Here is a 23147-nt window from a genome sequence, read left to right on the forward strand (position 1 = left end):
CAAAAACTTTGGCGCCAGGACGACATTTAAGCTGACAACGGCATTGGGTAAAAGTTACGCTACTCTTATTTTGTTCGCCTTAACATGGGCAGGCACTGTAACATATTTGCATAAATTTTTGTACCAGATGAGACGAGACGAGTGGCAAAGTGATAGATAGAGAGAGAAAGAGAGAGCGGCGACGAATTCAGCGTGAATCTGTCAAGGAGGCTGGCAAAGAAAAATAAATGCAAAAAAAAGAATGTATTAAAGTTTGGGCACAGCCAACTTTTTGATACGCTTTTACAAATTCACACATCACAGCTAGGGTTGAAGTATATGTGCTCAGTTTAAAGTAAATCCGTTGAATATTGTGACCAAAATTCTAAAAAATTAAAACGTACTGCTTTGGAAATAGGAAAACGTACATACCCAAAAAATATGACTAAAACCAAAGAGTAAAAAGTATTCCCTAATCTATTTGGGGAACTTTACCTAATCTAAATGTTAGGTCTGTTCTTTTCCTTTTAAAGAACATTTAATTTCAAATATTTAATTTAATTAATTTCAATTATTTTTATGTAATCATATTAAATAAATAAATAATTGAAAAAATAATAAATAAATAATGCTCCAAAGTTCCATTTTGTATCTTTCTGATTAACAATATATATAGCATAACACATACATGTTACGTACATGAGCACAAGTTCATTATACCCTTTTCCATTTTTAATAAAAATGTCAAAGTGTATAACAAGATGAAATTTTGCCCGAGAGAAGGCAGCATAAAATTAGCTAATACTGTTGAGACAACTCGGCAAAAGACTGAGGAAAAGAGAGCGCACTTGTGAGAAGCTGTCATCGCTCAGTTCAAAGTTGAAATCATGACAATTACTTTGTAAAAGTTTTTTTCCTCCTCTCTTTTTGTTGTGACTTTAGGTGAAAGGTGCGAGCATGGGGCCAGTCAGCCCTCAAATTATTTGTCATTATGCATTTTAAAATACAAAATTTGTTTGTTATACAAATTTTTCGTGTTTTTTTATTTTACCTGCCAATTTGTATGACTTGGGTCTTTGATTTATGCAGGCGAAACTTTGGCTCAAATGCTTAGTGATTAATGAGCCACAACAGACTACAAGAGCCAACGAATCTATGTAAAACAGTTAGAGCTTTGACGCACAACTTAAATTACAATTAGCCACAAAATGATTAAAAAAGCGATTAACTCGTATGTTAACTAAGCGCTACGACAAGATATTTGCAAATGTCCGTTTAGTTGCTTCAAGCTGTCGCACCGCAAAGAATTATCACACAGTCAGCATCGAAAGCCTCGTCCCCGAAGACAAGCAAAGGACAACATTAAGCAATTTGTTGCCCATTTTCTTCTGAGGGCAAGCCAAGGCAGCAAAACTTTAACTCGACTAACGTATGGTAACATGAAAACTTTTCCAGCCCCTCACGCTCACGCTCGCACTCGCACTCACAATTTGCTCTTCCTCTCAGTCTTCCTGCTATTGTATGCCTGCCAGGCTACAGTGTGTGCTAGTTGTATACGTACAAAACGTTACACATGTGCATTAGTGTGCAACTGTTAAGCTGCTTGGTTGTAAACATAAAAAATGCATTTTCCACTTGGCACCCAACAACATTAGAAACTACCAAGAGACATACATGCATATATACTTACTCGACATATGTAAGTAGAGCATACAATATCCCTGTATACACTTTGACATTTTCATTAATAAGGACAAATTAAGGTTGTGTATAAAGTATGTAAAAGCGAGGAGGAAACACCTCCGAGCTCGGTGTTACATGCATTCTTGATCTGGGTTGATTAATTGATCTCCGTTCCACCCTCCGTCTGTATGAGCAACAGGATCTCAGAGAGTATAATATCTAGAGATTTATTACCTACACCCGGAGCAAATCGAGATTAACATTTAATATTTTGGAATGATTCACGACTCAAAACTTTAACTGACTAGTTTATCAGTTTATATACTAGTTTATACTAGAATATAATAAAAAATACTTAATAAATCTTTTTTTTTAGTATAAAGAACCACTTCATCCAATAAACGAAGCCTTTGGTGCGGGAATTATATTTATAAATTCCTAAATCAAAATACCAAAGCAAACTTAATGTATTGCTTATCTTAAATCACTATAACGCTTTATTTACCTATGCAATGTACAAATATATTAAATCGACTATTCAATGTTTGCTGCAGAGATGGCCCAGATTTCAATAAAATTATTCAATATATGTATTAGTAATTGGTTGATATGTTTTGTATAAGTTTTATATATCATGCAGTTAGCAGAACTGCAATATAGTCCTTTTTGAATTGCATATTTGCAGTCACACATATTTTACAACTTTAATCTAACCCCTTTGGCATAAAGGAAAGCGAAGCCTGCCATTAAATTGCGCAACGGAAATGCTAAGCGAGCCAAGCATTCAACATAGATATGAATGGGAATGTTACGAATGCGAATGGGAGTGTTTGCCTGCATAAGTGTGAGCAATGTGAGAAATAGAGAGCGCACAACGTGAGAATGTGTGAATAAGGCAAGTGTGACTTAAAGTTACGTATGCACTTTTTTGGTTGCTCGCTGGCTTCCATTGTCGTCCTGTCGCCCTGTCAGCCTGCCAAGAGCCAAAAGTTGTTTGGATACAGTAAAAAAGGCACGAACACACACACACACACACACACACATTGACATAGACACACATAAGTAGAATCGTGAGACGATGCTGAATTAAAAACCCAGCAAAAGCGCTAAGAAAAAAGCTTATGCAACTGTCAGATCCTCTATCGGAGTAGCTTAGTGAAAGTTCCAAAGGTAATCAGGCGTAAGAGGAAAAACTCCACACAAGCCAAAGACGCTCAGAGGAAAACTCGGCAAAAGAGTTCAATGGATAAATGCAAAGACAGCTTTGCTTAATAAGAACCTGCACTCTGCTTGGCAACTTTATTGCTGAATAATTGATTTCGAATCCTGTCTGTTCGAATGTTACTGGTTTACCTCCTATCACTTTACAAGAATGTTGCTTTTTTTACTCATTCCTTTTTTGGTGTTCTATTTTCAATGATATCAATTCGTTCAATTTGAAGTCTTCAAAATTGAAAGCTAATTTAAAAATTGAAAAGTGTATCTTAAGTGAAAAAATGAATATATTCATGGAGAGTTATGTGCCTAGACGAACTGAATGGATTGAACTTGGACATTTCTATGTAAGTTCAAACTACTGTCAGAAGAATATTAAAGATGCTAAGAATTCAATAGCTACTTACAATTTTTTATTTAAATGGATTGACATCGATTTGGATTTAGTTATGAAATATTTCATTTTCATGCCCTCAAAATTGAAGGTCTCACAGAATTTTAGAATTTTTGCATATAGTCTATTTGGAGTATATGTATATTAATAGTTGATATTACAAAGTCACCAACATTTATTCACGAATTAAATTTATCAATCTCTAAATTCCTCAACGATTCTCACTCTCTCACCAGCTGAACGAATCTATTTTTATACGTTATATTAAAATATGCACAATAAACATGATACGACTAATATTAAAAATAACTTTCTGTGTGCTTTCGATTCAGCTTAGAGATATCTTCGCTTTTTTCTACCCGCGCAAATATTTCAACTCCCTATCACGCATACGCCTCGTATCACTTTGAATTCCCCAAAGACGCACCCACACACTCCCGAAACTCTGTCAATGGAAACTCTTAAGTGGAACAACACCCAGCTGACAGTGCAAAGCACAGTTAGTTGTCTACTTTGCTAGAGAGATGGGGTGGGTGGGAGATGATGGCGGCTTTGGAGGGTTTAAGCTTACACGGCGCGGCATTTAACAAAGTTTAAAGCAACCGCAACAGGAGCCGCAACATATGTGTGCCAGCACAGATAGCAAATGTGTATCTATGTATGTGTCTCTAACTACAAACTGCACTTTTGCCTGGCTGGCTGGCTGGCAGCTTGCATTCAACTTTTTGCCATGGCAAAAGAAATTTTTGCAGCAGGCAGCAAACAATTTTCTTGCGCGCTTTTCTCAATTGTTGCACTTGGGTAGTAGCAATTAAATTTTAGCAGCATGAGCAGCATGCCCCAGGATGTCAGGATGCTGGCAATTATTATAGCATATAATTCAGCTGCCTGCAAACGGACGAAGAATTAAAATTTGACAGCAATGCTTACAATTCATTCCTGACATCACGGCCAGGAAGAGCAGCAGGGAAGGATACGGAAAGAGCGAAAGATAGTGAAAACCTTAAACAACAAGCCACTCGACTTGGTTGCCAGTTGTCCTTCGTCCTGTCTCAAGTTTTTTGCAGCAAAACTTGGACAGTTCTTCTGTCGCTTGCTTGTCATGTTTGGTTTTTGGTCACTGCTCGCCAATTTGGGGCACAGTCCAACTGTTAATCTCTAGCTAGATGAGCTCACAGCTGTGTGTGCGTGTGTGTGTGTGTGTGTGTGTGTGTGTGTCACTTTAAACGCCTTAATTAAGTTCGACTTGGGCCAATTGTTATGCCAAGTTTTCGCCACTTGAATGTCAAACGAATTGGATATCTGCAAAAAGATATCAACGCATATGTGAGATTGTTTCCTTTGGTTTTCTTCTTCTTCCAAACGTTGTTGCTGTGCCACACTGAAAACTTTTACTATTTCATTAAAAACTTTTCGGCTGATGTCATTGCCATATGCAGAGGAATAAGTTGATTATCAAGTGCACTGTTTGAATTTAGTGTGTTTACCTAAGTTACAGGTAAATGGGAGAGCCTTTAGTGAGGAATACATGAATATAAACAATATTTAATAAATAAATATACTTATATAAAGTACTAATTGAGAACGGCTGGGCCGATTTGCTTCAAATTTGTTTTCAGTTGTAGGTTGGAAAATAATATAATTTTTTAAAATCCCTTTGGAAAAGTCTGAAGCGCCCAATAGGTAAACTCACTATTAACGTATACTGTATGTTAGCTCTTAGAACAAAATTGAGTCAAGGCCAAGTTCGCCGGGTCCCCAAGTTAAATATATTATTGTGCTTGTCGTACGATTTTATTTTGTGTATTTTTAAAAATGTGATTTTTAAATTTTATTCCTTCGGAATAATGTATGAGCGTATGCACTCGGATACCTTTCGGGAAGCAATATTACCAATGCTCTTTTTTAGAGATATTCTGTATACTCCTAATCTGAATCTTAATTATCCGGAAGGATAGTGAAGCTTTTCTCACAAATGCATATGCCTACGCAATTAAATTGAGTGCTGTCTAAGAAAGTTCTTCTGAAAATAATGAATAAATAATACCAAAGTACTCTGCAGGCTTGTAAACCTTAAAGAAAGTTTATTTCCAATGTCATACGTTAAAACATCTTATTTTATAATTTTAGCCATGTATGATAACAGGACACAAGCTTCTATAAGAGACTTTAAATTGAAGAAGACAAGTGGCAACAAACTTAGATTTGAAGTCGTGCCCTAAAGTCATTTGTTTATTAAATATCTTAAAGAGTCATATACTATATATTATTACTTTTGACTTTTAATCAAAAGCTGCAGTTGCAATATGATACTAGACCCCAAACCGCTGCCAGAGCCAACACATGGAGACATGACTAACGCCTAACCAATGCATTACATAAAAGCTACTAATGCACTCAACCAGAGACTGCAAATCTAAGTGCTGCCAGCTTATGGCTAACAGCATGAGCAATAGACCAAATGTAGGCTAGGCCTGAGCTTGGGCTTGGGTCTGCACTCGCTGTTCGCTGCTCTCATTGTCGCAATGTGACGCATACGCATAGTTTATGGCCAACAAATATGCTAAAGAGCAGCAAAAAAAAAAGCGCGACGTAAAGTTAGGCACAGCCAACCCATTGATACACTTTGAATGGGGAGACCAGACAGTAAATCTGAAATAAGGGTCCAGATTGCTTTAGAACTTTTCTTTCTCTTTCTTTTTATTTACAATCTGTCTTATAACAATAAGTAAATTTTATGAATAATGCTAGAAAAAAGTAGCCATTATATAAAATATGCTTTTTGTTGGTTGAGTTTATCTATGCGACAGATTGAGAATATGTAATCTTTTCAGGACGACTGATTGTTAAATTATTTATGGTAAAGTCTATTAATGTAATTCATACTAATTCATACTTATGTATTGACAATTTGTCGTAATGTTTTGGATTGAATTACCACTGAAGGATCTTAATATTTAATGTGCTAGCAGTTCCCCAAATCTGGATCTTGTGTGGTTACCTTGAAGATTATGTTTTTTTATTGGATTTGTGGGCATCTCAATCTGTTATTGTTATTATTTACATAAGTGTAAGCTACATTGCATTCATTGAAACAACATTAAGAAGCTCTCGTTCAGTTTTTATACAAATGTCAAAGTGTGTGAAAAGGGCAGAAAATATGGGAATAGGAAAAATGCTCGCGGCAAGGCGAGGCAATGATAACTATGACTTCATTATGAGCTCATGCCACAAAGTGCAGCAGCGACAATGGCAACTGCCCAGCATAAGCCAAAACATTAATAATAAACAACTTACAAGTCATAAACCAATGGGATGCCGGCTTGTATGTACAGCAAAAAAATACAAATAAAAATAAAAACATATAAGCAACACCCAATCAAATACATACAAACAAAAAAAGTTCAAACAGCGTATAGAAGTCAGTGAAAAAAAATAAAAAAAAAAAATGCGCGGCAAGCAAATGAAAATGAGATTCACCAAAAGCCAAACGAAGCCAAAAAATGCTACAGTACGCGTACAGTGAGTGTCAAAATTATTGCAGCAGGCGCGCACTCGTAACACAGCCAAAATGGCATTTGTTGAAAAATTTACACTGGACACGATGGCCACAATGGCGACAGCTAACTGAAAGACTGACGCGACAGACAAATGATGCATGCCACAGGGTACGACGCACTTTACTCGCACACACACGCACACATACACACACAGGAAATGGGAGCAGTAGCAAGCCATTCTGGGAAGCATATTTCGGCAGAATTCGTTGCTGGTTTTTAGGCCTTTTTGCCTACAAGTTTTGCCGAAAACTATGCAACTCTTAATATTGTGAAAATATAAAATTTGCTTAGAGACGTTGTGCAACAAAAGTGGGCAGCTAAGCCTCACAGTCGAGTCATGAAATGCAAGCGACTGAGGCAAGAGCGACAAAGGCAGTTTAAAATATATTTTTGGCAAAAAGCCTCTCTGCCAAAAAAAAAAGAAGTAATCAGCTTTGAAAAAGCAAAAAGCATACAGCATGCAGTAGAAGTGAAAACTCGGAGAAAAAAATGTCAAGGGAAATGGATACCATTTTTTATATGCTGCTGCGTGCGAAAGAGATGGCTTAAAGAGAAGGAGATAAAAGATGGTGACAAAGACATTGGCGCAACAAAGTCCATAAGACCACAGCGTGTGGTGGACAGTCAAATGTTGTATCTGCATTCTCAGTTGGATATGGTCAACTTGGCGTACTGCAATTCTGCGGGAATCTAGCCAACTGTGATGACTGCAAAATCAACGCTATTTACGCTGTCAAGCATTCTGATTGCAGATAAAAGACCAAATCGTGTAAGGTTAAAGCCAGACAAAGCTCGGCGAACTAAACGAGATTAGCACGATTAGACTTTTTACTCTTAAGAATTTAACTATGCTATAAAAAGTAAGTTCCTGCAAGTATAAAAGAGCACTACCAAACAAGACTGTGGGGATAGTCGATGCCTCGATATGTGGTATTGAACGTGAGCATCGTATTCTTTTCTGGGAATATTGCTTTATGTTTTCATGTATTTACCCCCCTAGGAAATCACTTCGGCTTGAATTTCACTTGAATTCCATTTAACAAAACCAAATCACCTTTCGATGTTTATGCCGAATGAACCAGAGCTAAGTCAGATAGTGTCTAAATCGGCAGCCTAAACCGATTTCGTAGTAAGGACAGGCATGCCACCTTTCAAGCTATACAAAATTAATTTTTACATCAGTAAATCAAATTAAATAACAAACATCAAAAATCTAATTTTTTTTTTTAATTGTAAGCTTTAAAAAACATATGTGGAATTTAAATCTGGAGGCAACTATTCGAAGCCAAGTTTGAAAAGGAGGTGGTGGTGAAAATGCCCGAACCGGACCTAGAAAATATTCGCGCTGAATTACTTTCAGCGGAACTCTATTTCACTAGTGAGTTCTGGACACCCCTGATAGTTAATTTGAGTAAGATTTATGCAGAAGCAAACCTGGGAAGAGCCATATAGTCCTGCCTACACTTAAACGACTAACTTACTAAAAGGCTTAAAGAAAGAAAATCAATTTAAGCGGTATTTTAAACTGTGATTTTTTATTAAAATTGCTGTACATATACATAAGTAAATAAGTATACAGAATCTATGAGTTAAATAGTCGATATTTTGAATAAGTATTAAACCGTAAGCCAACCCAAAATCATTTTGGAGCTGGTTTTAGGCGACGTAGTAACTTCATAAAATATCGTAATTTTCTTATCCTCCTTCGATTTGGTTTTAGAGATTTTTAGAAATTTCTGTGGCATCTCCAAAGGTGTTTCACTCTGTCCATCTTGCTTTAATAATCATTTTATGGGTAACTAGTTAAGCTTTTTTAATTGACATTCAAAATTTAGTTTTTGTTCACCGTTATATCTTATAGTAAGGCTACTTCACTTCTGGCTAATTGATGTCAATAACTAAAGGTAAACAAGAGTTAACACACCGAGGTCAATCATGGCCAAATGTAAACTAATCCAGTTACTAACTATATCCTTTGTCAAAATATTGAATATCAAACAACAGATTATTTGCCGAGCCGAACAAGGCAAGCAAACAAGCTTTGTTGATTACCTTTCCTTAGCCATTGAGCTTTAGCATAAATAATCTGCACACACACACACACATCCATACACATATATGTATAAATAGTGAAAATTAATTTTAGCTAGTGTGTATAATCAGCCGATGACACTGCCGAGTATTAGGTTCGAAGCTCAAAATAGGCTTTGCGCCAGTGTGAGCTGAGTTATCCATAAGCTTGAATATAAAACACTGGACTACTGGACTGGCCTGGCCTGGTCAATTCAAATAGCCCAGGGGGTCTCGAGGTTCAGCTGGTTTTTTGTGTATAAAAACTGCACGACAAATGTCATAAAGCGGGCACTCACCTCGATAAACTTTGCTGTGCTTGCCAGCAGAAACGATTTGTTGCTGTTGCTGTTGTTGGAGTTGTTGTTGCTGCTGCTGCTGGACACTCACATCCGGGTCCTGCTGCAAAAGTAAGCGCGGCACTGTCACTGCTGCTGCCTGGCCGATATTTCCATTAACATTTGTCACAGCGGCCGCCGACGGTGTCAAATGTTGTTGCACTAGATGCTGATGCTGCTGTTGTTGTTGTTGTTGCTGATGTTGATGTTGTTGATGAAGATGATGATGATGATGATGATGGTGGTGCTGCTGCTGATGTTGCTGCTGGTGTTGCTGGTGAGACAGCAATGACTGGGCTGTGGCGCCAGTAGTTGGCATTGCTGGTGGCCCATGAGCTGGGCAATAGCTTCGATATTCGCCATTGATATCAATGTAAATTGGCGCCTCCACAAGTGGCCACGAAGCAGCAGCAGCGGCGGAAACAGCAGTACCGGCGCCAGTCAAGGATGTTGCTGCTGTGCCTGCTGCTGCTGCTGCTGTTGGCGTTAAGGTAATCAATTGTACGGGCAGCAGCTGAGCCCCATTGCTAGATGGCAAATGAATGTGCGGTATGCCGCCATGTTGTGCGCAATGATGCTGATGCTGATGTTGTTGCTGCTGCTGCTGCTGCTGTTTGGGCGACAACTGTTGCTGCAGTTGCTGCTGTTGTGTCAGCGCTGTATGCTGCTGATAGTATACGGTTGTGTGTTCATAGGCTGCATATAAGGTGCTAGTGGCAGCTGCTTTGGCCATGCTGCTGCTGCTGTTGTTGTTGTTGTTGTGGTTGATGTTGCTGTTGACTGTTTGCTGTAAATTGGTCTTTAGCGCCGCTGGCTGAAATGGTGGCGCCAATGGCGTCAATTTTGATTTATAAGCCTTTACCAATGCGCTGCTGCTTGATGTTGCTGCCGTGCTGCATGTTGCTGCTGTGCCGATTTGACTTGTCTGCTCGCCATTGTTAATTGCAATTTGCATTTGAGCTTTGCCTGCGTCATTTACACTCGGACATTCCGCCTTTGTTGCTGTGTCGTCATCACGCACAATGCTGCGATTGTTGTTGCTATCAACAATATTGTGTGCTGCTGCTGCTGCTGCAGTATCGCCAGCAGCTGCAGCTGCAACACCTGTTACGCCCGCTCTGTCGATTAGCTGATAGCTTTCATCTATGAAAGCCACCAAATCCTGACAGGCCTGCTGTAGCTCCGCACGCTTAGCCGCTGCAGTTGATGATGTTGTTGCCTCCGCATCGCTATCAACATCACCAGCCACATCATCATCATCATCGTCCTCCTCATCATCGCTATCGATGACGTGCTCAATTATGCGCAAGTTATCGTAGTCTATAATGCGTGCGTAGCCCATTTCCAGTGCGAGTCCCGTTAAACGTGCCACATCCACCTGCAGCTCCTCGTGGCTGTCGCTGCTGCTGACACTGACAAAAGGTTGCTGCTGAGCTGCAGATGTTGCCGATTTAATTATAAATTGCCGCTGCTCCTTGGGCAACACTTGCTCCGTAAAGTCAGCATCGGTTGCTGCTGGGCTATCAATTTGATTCTCATCATCTTCATCACTTTCAGTCTCATCTTCACATTCAACGTCTAGCTCTTCCTCTACTATTCGCGATAGCTGCGATGCCGACTTGGCTCCTGCTGCTGCTGCTGCGAGTGCATCTTCATCGAAATCGTTTTCTGTTTGCGTGCTGTTATCGATAAGTATCGATGTTGCAGGGGCAAAATAATCACACCCATTGCACATCAAATCCAACTTGTCCTCATTTGTATTTGCTGCTGCTGCTGCTGTTGTTGTCGATGTTGTTGTTGTTGTTGCTGTTGCTGCTGCCATTTTTATATATATTTTCTATATTTCAATTAAACTTTTATAATGACGAAATTGTTGACTTGATCTGTAGACTCGCTTCAGTTAATCAACGCAAATTTATATTTCAATTGTTTTCTGCATCATAGCACCAAGCATCGATAATTGTGCTGATTGTTGTTGCTGTTGTTGCTGCTGCATGACTCTTGCATCTAAAATATGTTGCTGTCGTTGCCTCAGAGGACTCAGAGGACTCGTGCCTAACTTCATTGCATCAATTGGGGGCAATCCCATTGGAGTGTCTCTTGGCCTAGAAACAAATTAGTGCACACATCTATCAGTTCTTGTTATTTCCATAAATGTTGCCTCAAATTTTCCACAATTGAATGGACAGGAGCGTAAGCCTGAAAGTAAACAACAAAAAGAGTTTTAGCTGACACAAACTTTTTGAATTTACCTAGAAAGGCAGCAGTTTTATTGAGAAGCAAAAAAATTTGTTCAAAGTCATAAAATATTTATTTTAATTAAAAGCAAATCAAAAATTCATCTGTAAACAGCTGCACTAGAATATTCTACGGCTTGTGCTGTTTCGGAAATTGTTTGTTTGCCTAACAACCAAAGGTTACTTTTACTTTTTATTGGGTCAATGTGTAAGAGTTGCAAAAGATTTTGTTTTTTTTTTGCAATACAAGAGCATCGAATAAAATTCAATTGATTTGCAAATATCAGAAGAAATGCCCTTTATAACTGTTTTAAATTTAAGCTATAAGACTAAATACTATAAAAAATTCATATTTGATTATTTGCTAAGCAACTAAATATATAAATAATAGAAACAGAAAATCAATTGTATTTTAGCTAGTTTTCTTCATCAAAGCGGTGTAAATAATAATAAATAATCAATTAAAGCCTTGATTGAGTTTTTAAATATATGAATATTGTTTTGTAAGAAGATAATCAAAAAAGTAAAAGAAATTAATAAACAAGTGGACAAATTAATGTTGGGCGCCACCAACTTTTAGATAGACTTTGACTAGGGCATCGCAGCAAACACACGCATGCACTCATGAATACATACACACAAAACAGCAGCGACGCCGCACGTGCACCCCGCTGTCTATATTGAAAATTTAAATGAAAATAATTGCTAAGTTATTTATCCGAAATCGGTCAAAAGCATGACTAGGCAATTTTGTGTTTTATTTCAGATTTTTAAAGATTTTTTTATTTACTGCCTTGTATCGTTTTTTTTTCGTTTTGCGAGAGAGGGGGAAGGAAATTAAAAAAATAAAATAAAAGCGTAGTGTTGTGGATATAGGAGCACCTACATACCAAATTTCGTTGATCTAGCTCTTATAGTTGCTGGGAAACACGCACTCATACAGACGGACGGACAGACGGATATGGCTATATCCACTCAGCTCGTCGAGCTGATCAAGAATAATATATGACGTATGGGGTCTGCCACGCCACCTTCTCCTGTTACATAACATTTGCACAGCTTCATGATACCCTTTTTCCATTTTTTACAAAAATGTAAAAGATGGTTGCGCCCAACTTTAATGCGTCCACTTATTAAATATATTTTAGCAATGATTTCATTTTGAAGCGAACTTAAATATTTAATTATTTATTGACATAGAAGTAAATATATTCATATATATTCATGGTATATAATTTATTTCTAAGCAAATTATGTAACCAAAAAAAATTATTTTGACTAAAAACTAATTTGCTCCGAAAATTATGCAACAATTTGTATTTCTAACACACACACATGCATACTTATAAACACGTAGAACGAAATGGTTATCTAAATAATTGCATGCTGATTAGACCTGAGCATAAAAATGTACAAAGGGTCTTTTAAGTTAGTCGAAAGAGAGGCAAACGAAGGCGTGGCAGACCCCATAATATATTCTTAATAAACGAGACGAACTGAGTCGATTGAGCCATGTGCCTCTGCTTCTCCATCTGTATGAGCAACGATCTTGAGCAACCAAATATGCTTTGCCAGTGTTTCTATTTCCAAAGAATTACGCTTCTATGTTTGCTTTGTGTACCAGGTCTCATAGTGTCGGTTTCGGCCAGGTTTTTCTCATTTTTTCATAATGATGACAAAGCAATCGTGCTGGTAAATTGTGGCAAATATTTGCATACTTCAGTGAATTTAAATTCAACAAATTATTAATATAAAATTAAAATATTCTGTGCACTGGCATAAAAGTAATAATAATAAACGATTGTCCTTGTGTGCGTGTGCATGGACGTTACGCAAACAAAGCGCGTGGCATTCCCAACAAGCTGCAAAAGCGCGCACATCCCAAAAAAATGCAATTAAGGTTGCCAACGCGAAAGCCAAGGCAAGCAGAAAGCCAAAGCATAGCACTGGTGGCAACTTGGTTAGCTTTGGTGAATCGAAAGACAAGAACTCATCAAGCCAGCACCCGCAAAAAAGCAACAGCAATGAATTTAATTTGCTGCAGTAAAGCTGAAATATTTTGTGTGGGCTAAAATCCCTTTAAATGCTAAACGAAACCGTTGAAATAACGTTTCCGCTAGGGGTAACAAGTTTCAATCAGTTTCTGTTGATATTTTCATATTTTTCTATTCTATTAAGTCATTTTATTTTCTTTGCCAATAATAATAGTTCAAAGTGTAAGTATTAAGTATGGAGTGATTAAATAAGTATTCATTGATAATTCATTCATTCAGCAGACAGTCTCTTTTATTTAGGGAAATCCCTATCCCCATGTAATCAGTTATGAGTTATTTCATAGACTGCTAATTTGATGAAAGTTTTCAACTGTAACGTTCATTACCAAAGCTTACCAAGGCGACGCAAATTGTGTATGGTCTTATTGCCAGCTGCCAGGCTTAATTGTTACAGCCAGGCATAATGCCTGCCATATGCAAAGGGACTCAAGAAATGCGCTCAGCTTGCCTCCAGCTCAGCGCAAGTTTCACTCAAAATCCGATGCTCTGTCCTTCAAGTCGAGTTACACTCAATTGCTCTCCAACTTACGTTCTCTCTATATCTTTCTGTCCCCCCTCTCTCTCTTTTTTACTCTCTCTCTGCCCACGCACAGGACGCATGACTTCTAGAGTCCATCAGAAACAAACAAAAAAAAAAATGTCGTGCATGCTGCCCCAGCTGGCGCTGCTTTTTTTTATACACGCGCAACAAGTTCGCCTTCCAATTTCATGAGCCCCGCCAGCCAGGCTGTTAGAAAAACAACTGCAAGGCTGTGGCAAACACATTTTCGACTCCATTTTAATTTCAGTTTTGACCGCCAGGCAACGCTACAAGGATGTTAACCAGCTGCATGCTTCACCTAGTTCAAGGTTCGCTTAAATGACTTAATTTTTTTCGCTTGGCTCACTCAGCGTGTGATTAATATTTATATTAATTTGTTTTATTGCGAATACGCCGCATGTGCCAATGTGCCGCATTCATGATAAATGCCGCTCACGTCACATTTACAGTTTGACAAATGACAAGCATCTTTAAATAATACGCCTACGTAGAAAAGGCACGTAATAAATGTTCGCCACGCCTTGTTTCAGTTTTTTTTTTTTTTTTTTTGACATCTCAACATGAACTTGAGTCTATGTGAACTTGGACCCACTCAAAGAGTCAAAATTTTATCCGATTTGGAGGGAAGAACACTTAAAATTCCAAAACCAACTCGATCATACCAAATTTAGTATTTCGGGCTTTTACATATCTTCTTGCTCATCCTGACGGCCAAAAAGTTTATTCTTATAAGAGGCATAAAATATAAAGTAAGGTTATTATTTTTTTCAACCCTACTTTATATACGTTATTCACAGCAGCTTTGAAAACTGGGCAAAGCGGTGGAAAATAGGAGTCAAGAGCAGTAAATGCGCAAATGTAACATTTACAACCAGAACACAGACATGCGGGAAATCCCTAATTCGGGCTCTACACTAGGGCACAAGGGATCGCACAGGTTGCTGGAACTTTGAAGCCCACACCACAATGATTAAGCACTCAGTCCTACAGAAAGCTAACAACAAGCTGACCTAGCACAGTAAGGAAGCCATTTACAAGGTGGTACTATGCCCCAGAGTAGCCCAAGCCGAAATCTTGAGAAAAACAGGGACATCGAAAAAAACCTAAGAGTTCCGATGGTTGGGAATGTACTCTAAAATTTGGCAACCAGCTATGCGTAACGTCTAGAAGAGCAGCCTAATGCATTGGCCAGGCAATCAACAGCGCAACCAAGTAGGACACGACTAAAAAGATGCCACCTAATTAACTTCCCTGAAAGGGTCTTCACTTAAATGTAAATAAATGATTGTGGTAAAACGTATGATTTTGTATAGTTAGTATATGTATGACCCATGTGATTTTTTTGTTATTGTTTTCCTTATATATAGCTGGATTAAGTTGACCCAGCGTTAACAGCAAGTTTGCTTAAGCTAAATAAAAATCAATAAAATCGAAAAAAGAAAACTCTCAAAGCTGGAAAGACTTATAGTCAAGAATGGACTTGATATTTCGTCGCTTTGCCTGTGGGCAATACTTTGGCATATCGTGCAAGTGCTAGCGAAAATGCGCTTAGGGATTTAAGTCAACAGGCCCAATGCAGCAGCAGCTGGCCCAAAGACAGTAAAACAGCCTAACAGTAATTTCGGCGCAAGTGCGTAGAACTTGAAATTCATTTTTATGTTGCTGCTGCGACTGCTCAAAATTGATTGAAATAAGCTAAATAATCTACAGGGAATTTAGCCCGGTTATTGTTGCATACTAGAAATCTTAACTTAATTCTTATCTGTTTAAATAACAGCAAGTATTGCAACATAAATCGAAGAACTTGTTATATTATTTAATGCCTTAATGAAAGAATTGGGCAAGTTTAATACTATATCCGAAATAAAATCAAAGTTCGTATTTGTAGAGTTAGGCTGCTCAAAATGATTAAACGATTGTCGTATTTGGGTGAATGTCCTAGCAATTTAAATTCCAAATTAAAAAACTCTTATACATTTGAAACAATTAAAATCCAGAGATTTCCACCCTGAGCTATGCAATTGATAGGTGAATCAACTCCCTTGAAGACAATAATAGTTACATTCACTTCATACGAAATATTACATTTTTTTAAATATGTTATAACCGATTCTTATGGATTTTGTAATAAATTAGTAAGAAAACTTAAGCAACCTAAACTTCGGAATGATTTTTTTTACATATTATTTTCACGCAAATTTGGCAATGAAATTTAAATTTCAGCCGTATATCTTAAAAGATATATATTCAAGTTTAATGTATTAAATGTAAATGAATTACATTATTTATATTACATTTATGTTTCTACATATATTATATATTTCTGAGAAATCACTCACTCACTCACTCACAAATTCCCACTGTGCAATTGCTGTCTGACGATGAACACCCTAGCAATGGCTTCAGTTAATTAACTTAAATCACAACCAAATGCGAAATTGACAAGCAGTCAAAATACACATACGCAAAAACTAAATATACTTAATATAGCCCAGCTGACTGTTGAGCTCTTTCAAAAGCAAAATTTTCAAAGCATATCTTTAGGCTGTAACTGTAAATACCATCGCTTTAGTCCTCATTAAAAATTGTTGGTTTTATCGAAGTAGCAGTTACAGTATAGATTAGTTTTTTGTGGCTAACAAGTAATAAATACTTTAATGGTTATTAAATATAAGCAATTTTCTCGGTATGTTTTCTTAACCGATTAACATTTCAGCTTCTAGATATTGGGACAATATAAGTCACTAATATTTAAATTCAAAAATTGTAACGTAAGACTTTCAGTTACAAAATATAAACGGAATCAGCTTGAAAGAGAGAGAGAGAGATTTGTTATCATATATACATAATACTGCTTTATATTATGTTATTATTACCCTCAATCTTGTTGCGTAAATGAAAAATATTATACGTTATACAAAAATAGAGTTATGTTAACTCAATTAAAATAAACAATTTAAGTATTAAAAAAAAACGGACTATAAACTACAAAAAAAATGTTAGCTCTATAATGTTAGCTTCTATAACTTTATAACTTTTCAAATTATAACAATTTTTAATGGAGAATTCTCTTGCAATAAAAAATTCTGCCCATATGTAATTGATGGTGTAAAACATAGATACTTTCAAGTTTTTTACTATACCTATGATTATAGAGCATCAATCAATTCGCTGGTAAGCCCAACAACTTTTGTTTTCAATGATATCTTTGATTAAAAAATGAAATATAAATCCTGTATCTAAATTATACAAAATAAAAACATCACAAACCATTTTCAATTAAACGATGTCTGTAGATACAATAGTGAGGGTTTTGAATGAAGCGTATGGTCAGCTGCACACAAGCTTCCAATGCATATATATATATACATATATATATAGTGTGCATGTATTCGGAGTAATGTCTTGCCACACATAAAGTTTTCTAGGCAAAACCAAATGGCACTGATGCTGACATATGCACACAAGTCATGTCCCAGGTCCAGGTTTTGGTCCAAGCTACAATTGTAGTTTCATTTCAACGCGCAAACGCAGCAACAACAACAAATGCAACAAAAGCAACAAAGAGCTGTGGCATTATGCATATAATTTGTCACCAGCAATGCTCTTTAAGTGACGCCCACACAATCGCACATATGGAGCCAACTTTCAGTTAGCCGGCACGACCACGACGACGAGGAGAGTAAGCAGATCCTTTGCAAAACAGCGTGTAGAACTGTCACAATGCTGAAGCTCTCGTTTATCACACACGCATACATCACACAAACACAAATACAAACACAAGCCCACGCACAAGCATTCATGCATTCTTCGTAAGGACGCCACATAAATGTCACATTGTTCGTCCCTCCGTAGATAGTGGGCACTACTATCATATGTACATATGTCTCTGCTATCGAGTCAGTTCATGTTGATTGAGTCTAGCAAGTTGGGAATTGCTTAAAAGCTACTTCCTAATTTTACTTATGCTTGAAATGAAAATAATATGACAATATGGAATAACATTGTGATTGGTACAAAAGGTAATCAAGTTAAGGCTTTGGTTTTTAGTTGATGGCAAATCATTTGAATTTGTTCCCAGCATTTTCGAATATAAAAGCAAAGCTAGAAATATTCTTCAAGAATAAGTAGTGAATAAATCGACTGGAATTCAATTCTTGAATATAGAAATTTTTCCAATATGAATTTTAATGACGCTTAGAAGCATTCTTAGAAAATTATTTTGATGTTGATGTTTTCAAAATTAATTTTTAATTTTAATATGGAATATGCCAGTGCACATAAAAATGAAGAAAAGCGTCGTATAGCTTATTTGAATGAAATTTGTGAGTATCTGTTTGATACATACAAGTTTTGTTTCGATCCGATAATAAGGTAACAAATTTTACGAAATGCGACCCACAATAAGTTTCCTTACAGTTACTAAAATTCTCATCTTGTTTAGCTTATAGGCATTTATCACTATCCAACATAATGCACAACCATCGAAGGCTTGGATTCCTTATTTAGATATTTTGTATTTTTTTTTTGTTTTTGATTTTGTAACGGTATGATACATGAATCGTAATCAAAATAATATTATATTTGTAAATTTGTTCCTTTCGCCTTTTTTAAAAGGACATGCAATCCTCTAATCTCAAAATGATTTTAATTTTGTGCCTTAAATGCATAGATCGTACAAAGAGAATAAATTTGGTGTGTCATTTATTTCTCAGTGATTTTACTGTTAAAAGAAAGGAAAAAATTATACATCATACACTAATGTTAATGGTTTGAGTAAAGTTTCTCATTGTTTAACCTTACGTGTTATGTACGCTGTTGACATTTAATAAATAAATAAATAAAATTATATTATTATTATTATTATATACGCTTTGACTAGGGCATCGTAGAAAACACACGAACGCACTCACAAACACATACACACAAAACAGTTAACGTGTCACAGCTCGTATAATGGGTCAGCAAGCGCTCCCCGCTGTCAATATTGAAATGTGAATAACACCTAAGTTATTTATCTGATTGTTTTAAAACTGAGAACATGACAAAGCATTTTTGTGATTTGTTTCCGTTAAATATCGTGGGCGTTAGTCGCTTTTTCGACTTACATAGGAAGGGGGGAGGAAATAAAATAAAAGCGACTTACCTCGGGTAGAGGAACACCCATATGCCAAACTTGCTGAGATTTTGTTGCTCATACAATCAAGCGGACCGATAGACAGACAGAGGGATATGTCTACATCGACTCGGTTCCCTTGCTAATCAAGAATATATTTACTTATTATATACAGTCGTGGAAAAAATTATAGAAACAACATTCTCTTCTGCAACTTGAAACCGATTGCTAAGTATTAACGATAGTTGTTGGCTAAAACGCAAAAATAATTGATAACTGATCGTTTAACTTTAAATTAGAAATATTTTTTCAGTCGCTTTCGCCTTTACTTTTTGCGATATCTGCTAACTTTGTAAGGCACTTCGTGACTCAGCTGGAAAAAATAATAGAAACGTCAACTTGCGTCAAAATTTTTGCTTAACCTCTGTTTTTTTGGGATTAAATTAAACATTGCGGAGGAAATTTGATGCTATGGGGATGCTTTTCCTCGTCTGGAGTAGGACCAATATTCGAGATAAAGGGAAAAATGTGTGCCCTAGACTACCTCAACATACTAAAGGAGGTTATGCTGCCCTATGCCGAAGATGAAATGCCGTTGAAGTGGGAGTTTATGCAGGATAATGACCCCAAACATTCGTCCAAATTAGTCAAGAAATGGGTCTAGGACACATAGATAAATTTAATGGAGTGGCCCGCTCAATCCCCTGACTTAAACCCAATTGAGCATTTATGTTGCAGACTAAAAAAAGAATTGGCGGCTTGTGCAAGAAAGTGCAATCAGAGTGGTATGCCATTAATCCCTCAATTTGCGCCAATCTGGTTGCTTCCATGCCTCGTCGGTGCTCTGCGGTTATTAAAGCTAAAGGCTGTACCACTAAATATTAAGGCGTTAATTGAATAAAAGCGTTTTGTTCCTATTATTTTTTCCAAGGAAAACTATAATTAATTTTTTTAAGTTGTTAAACCATTCTATACAAAATTTTTCTTAATTATTATAACATATACTTAAATATATGTTAACAAAAAAATAATTCATTTATTATCGGATTCGCGTCTTGTGAAATAAATGAAACTAACTGAAGCAAAAAGTTTGTTTCTATTATTTTTTCCACGACTGTATATATCACTTTCAAATATGCTAGATTGGAGTAACAACTGCATAAGTTAAAAAAAAAAATACTGCTTACACCTTGTATTTTAATAAATAAATTTGGCTTAACAACTCTCCGTTATAGCAAACTCAATCTAACAATTGCATATACAACACACACACACAGACATATCTACGTAGAGTTATAGAGCTTACCGTTACGCGTTATGTAAGCGATTAATGGGGTAGGCACACAACTGGGGCAAACACCTACAACTTATATCACTTTACATGAATAATCTGCGCTGCTTGTAATGCTGCCTTCGTTTTTACACTAACACACATGGGTATACCCTAATTCACCTTTACGTGTAGCTCTGCAGCTGCAGCTGTAGCTATCGCTATCCCTATCTATGGGTGAGTGCACGTGGCGAGCATAAAAAACATTGTGGTTCTTTTTCAGGTTTTTTACACTTCTATTTTCAGACAAGTGTGAAAAAACAAACATTTGCAATGCGTTTGCAGTGGCCTTAGACTTGACAAGTTAAAGCACCATTTTTGAATTTGACTAACAAGTCAGTTTGCAGCAAATGGATGGGAGTTAAGTTTGTTTCTCCCTCTATAAAAAAAAAACAGCTACAGGCTGCAACAAATAAGTCACAGCAGTTGCTGTTGTCATTATTATTGTGCTCTCTGCTCTCTGACGCGCGTATGTTCTATTTTTAGACATGGTTATATCTATAGCGGAAGTCATGCAAAATCCCACACACAGAACTATATACATATACATATACTCATTTACACCCAGGCCAGGGGCAAGCTGAAAACCCATAGCATACTTTAATGCGCTGCCCACACGCCATTTGCTTACATGCCCATAATATTCTATTGCTGCTGTCTATTTATTTACTCTTTTTTGCATATTTTGTCACAATTTTTGCACGTCGCTGCTTCACGCCACGTGAACTCTCCAATGACTGCCATATGGCGCTAGAATGCTGAAACTTTTGCGTTTATATTAGCAACGCACAGTCTGTTTGCTCTATCTCTCCCTATTTTGCTTGTTGCTGTTTGTCGGTCTATATTCGAAATATTAATATGCAATCAAAGCTTTTCCATATTATTCCAATCACAACTAGTTTCTTGACAGCTGCTTGCACTTTAATTGACCCATCAAATGATTGATGCTGGCATTTACACAAAATTTTTGCTTGCTACTCGGTGTTTAATTAAGCCTCTTCGACCATATGTTACGATATAGTTGTCAAGCAAAATGCTTGCGCTATTTTTAGACCACAGCCACACGATATAAATATGTATCAGAGACATAAAAAACAACCCAACATGGCCAATTTACTTGGCGTTAATTTCGTTGTCTGTATTATAAGCAGATAGCAACGAAAGCGAGTAATTTTATATCTCTCTCTCTTTTTGTATATGCGTATATATAAATATTTATATTGAGAGACAAACAAATAGTTCTGTAGCACTGAAAACCTGTAAGCTTGTCAATTGATTTATCTACTTAAATATATTATTAAAAGATTTTACTCAGTTCTATATGCTGGGGAGGTCCGCACTAACTCGCAAACCATGTTTCTCTATTCCATTCCCCATAGAGATTCGAGATTTATTTCACTATTTTTAAAAGCATAACATATATGTTTGCAATCGTAGTAGGCAAACTGTCAGATATAATTTAAAAACCCTTTTATTGCACATCTTGTAACTATTGAAATATAAATAGATTTATATTAAGTAAAATTTTGTATATCAGCGCGCATAAAACTAAAAAAGAAATGCCGAATTTCAATGGCGCTATTATAATGCACGCATTGCAATTGCTCAAAACTCCGGCGACACTACGTGAAATTATTGTGACCATAGCAAAAAATACAGATCTACCCCAAAATGATCTACTGAAGCCTGTAAAGCAGACACTTGAAATGGGTCATCGTTATGGTTACCTGCAGAAACTCAATGGTAATCCCATCGCCAGCAAATCAAAATTGAGCTAAAGCTTGCATTTTTGTCTTTCAGGTAGATACTTTTTGGTGCCAATGACTTTCGAAACGCTAATGTCCGAAATGGACGAGTTGACCCAGCCGTTGTCCACCAGCGAGGGTAGCCAGGGCACCGATCCCCCCAAGCAAAAGACTCAAAAGAAGCAGGAGCCCAACATGAAAATGCTTAAAAAGCCCTTAGCATCAGAGGAGCCCAATGAGTCTACAACCACACTAATGCCACCTCAAGTGATAGTCCCAAAGCCAGATTGTTGTTTCATACAAACCAAACCAAAGCGTTCGCGATTGCCACTTAAGTAATAATCGCAGTAACGCAGTTCTCATACTCAAGTTGTTTAAATATTCAGATCTGCGCAAATGCATCAAAAATTTACCGTTTGATGTTAGTTTTTTTTTTGTCTGTGATTGAAACGGAAAATAAATATGGAATTTTGAACAGAAAATCCAACAAAATATATTAGGTGTATGATAATGGATGATAAATAAAGATATATAATCACACAGAACTGTTGCACGAAATATTTAAGATCTGGAAGACGTATTGAGCTTTGATTCGGATTACAAATAGGATGATTATTAAAACCCTAACTTTGACGACTATTACAACATCCGATACTACATTTATTCGTAAGCGCTGAGGTTCCTTTTTGCTCTGAACACTTTCATTAAACTGTTCAAGAACTTGAATACAAAAAGTCTCACAAAATTTCTGTTGTTAATTTGTATATACTTTTACATTTTTAGAAAGACTTGAACACGGTTTTTTAAAGTTAGGAAGAAGGAGGAAGAAGGAGACATCTTGTAATAGATGTAGTCTGTCAATCTGTCCGACTTTCCATAGAGACC

The 23147-nt window shown here is 36.8% G+C and overlaps 2 protein-coding genes across 2 annotated transcripts in view; one reads left to right on the plus strand and one right to left on the minus strand.

Moving 5' to 3' along the window:
• Positions 1 to 11033, minus strand: part of LOC108607486 (fibronectin type-III domain-containing protein 3A) — a 113781-nt gene extending 102748 nt beyond the window's left edge. Inside the window, exon 1 of the mRNA XM_033294746.1 lies at positions 9201 to 11033. Within this exon, the coding sequence (XP_033150637.1) occupies positions 9201 to 10974 (1774 nt within the window). The 5' untranslated portion in view covers positions 10975 to 11033. The remainder of the gene's footprint in view (positions 1 to 9200) is intronic.
• Positions 11034 to 22002: 10969 nt separating this feature from the next.
• On the plus strand, positions 22003 to 22782 carry LOC108599371. Its single transcript, XM_017986180.2, has 2 exons — positions 22003 to 22260; positions 22318 to 22782. The coding sequence occupies exons 1-2, from the start codon at positions 22077 to 22079 to the stop codon at positions 22599 to 22601; spliced, it is 468 nt and encodes a 155-aa protein (XP_017841669.1). The 5' UTR covers positions 22003 to 22076; the 3' UTR covers positions 22602 to 22782.
• Positions 22783 to 23147: the final 365 nt, after the last annotated feature.

This window comes from Drosophila busckii, unplaced genomic scaffold (genome assembly GCF_011750605.1).
Source record: "Drosophila busckii strain San Diego stock center, stock number 13000-0081.31 unplaced genomic scaffold, ASM1175060v1 chrUn_07, whole genome shotgun sequence".
In the NCBI taxonomy this organism is placed as follows: domain Eukaryota; kingdom Metazoa; phylum Arthropoda; class Insecta; order Diptera; family Drosophilidae; genus Drosophila; species Drosophila busckii.

Coding starts and splice junctions, on each gene's coding strand:
- LOC108599371 (XM_017986180.2), top strand. CDS start 22,077: ATGCCGAATTTCAATGGCGCTATTATAATGCACGCATTGCAATTGCTC. Junction 22,261..22,317: donor TTACCTGCAGAAACTCAATG/GTAATCCCATCG, acceptor TTTGTCTTTCAG/GTAGATACTTTTTGGTGCCA.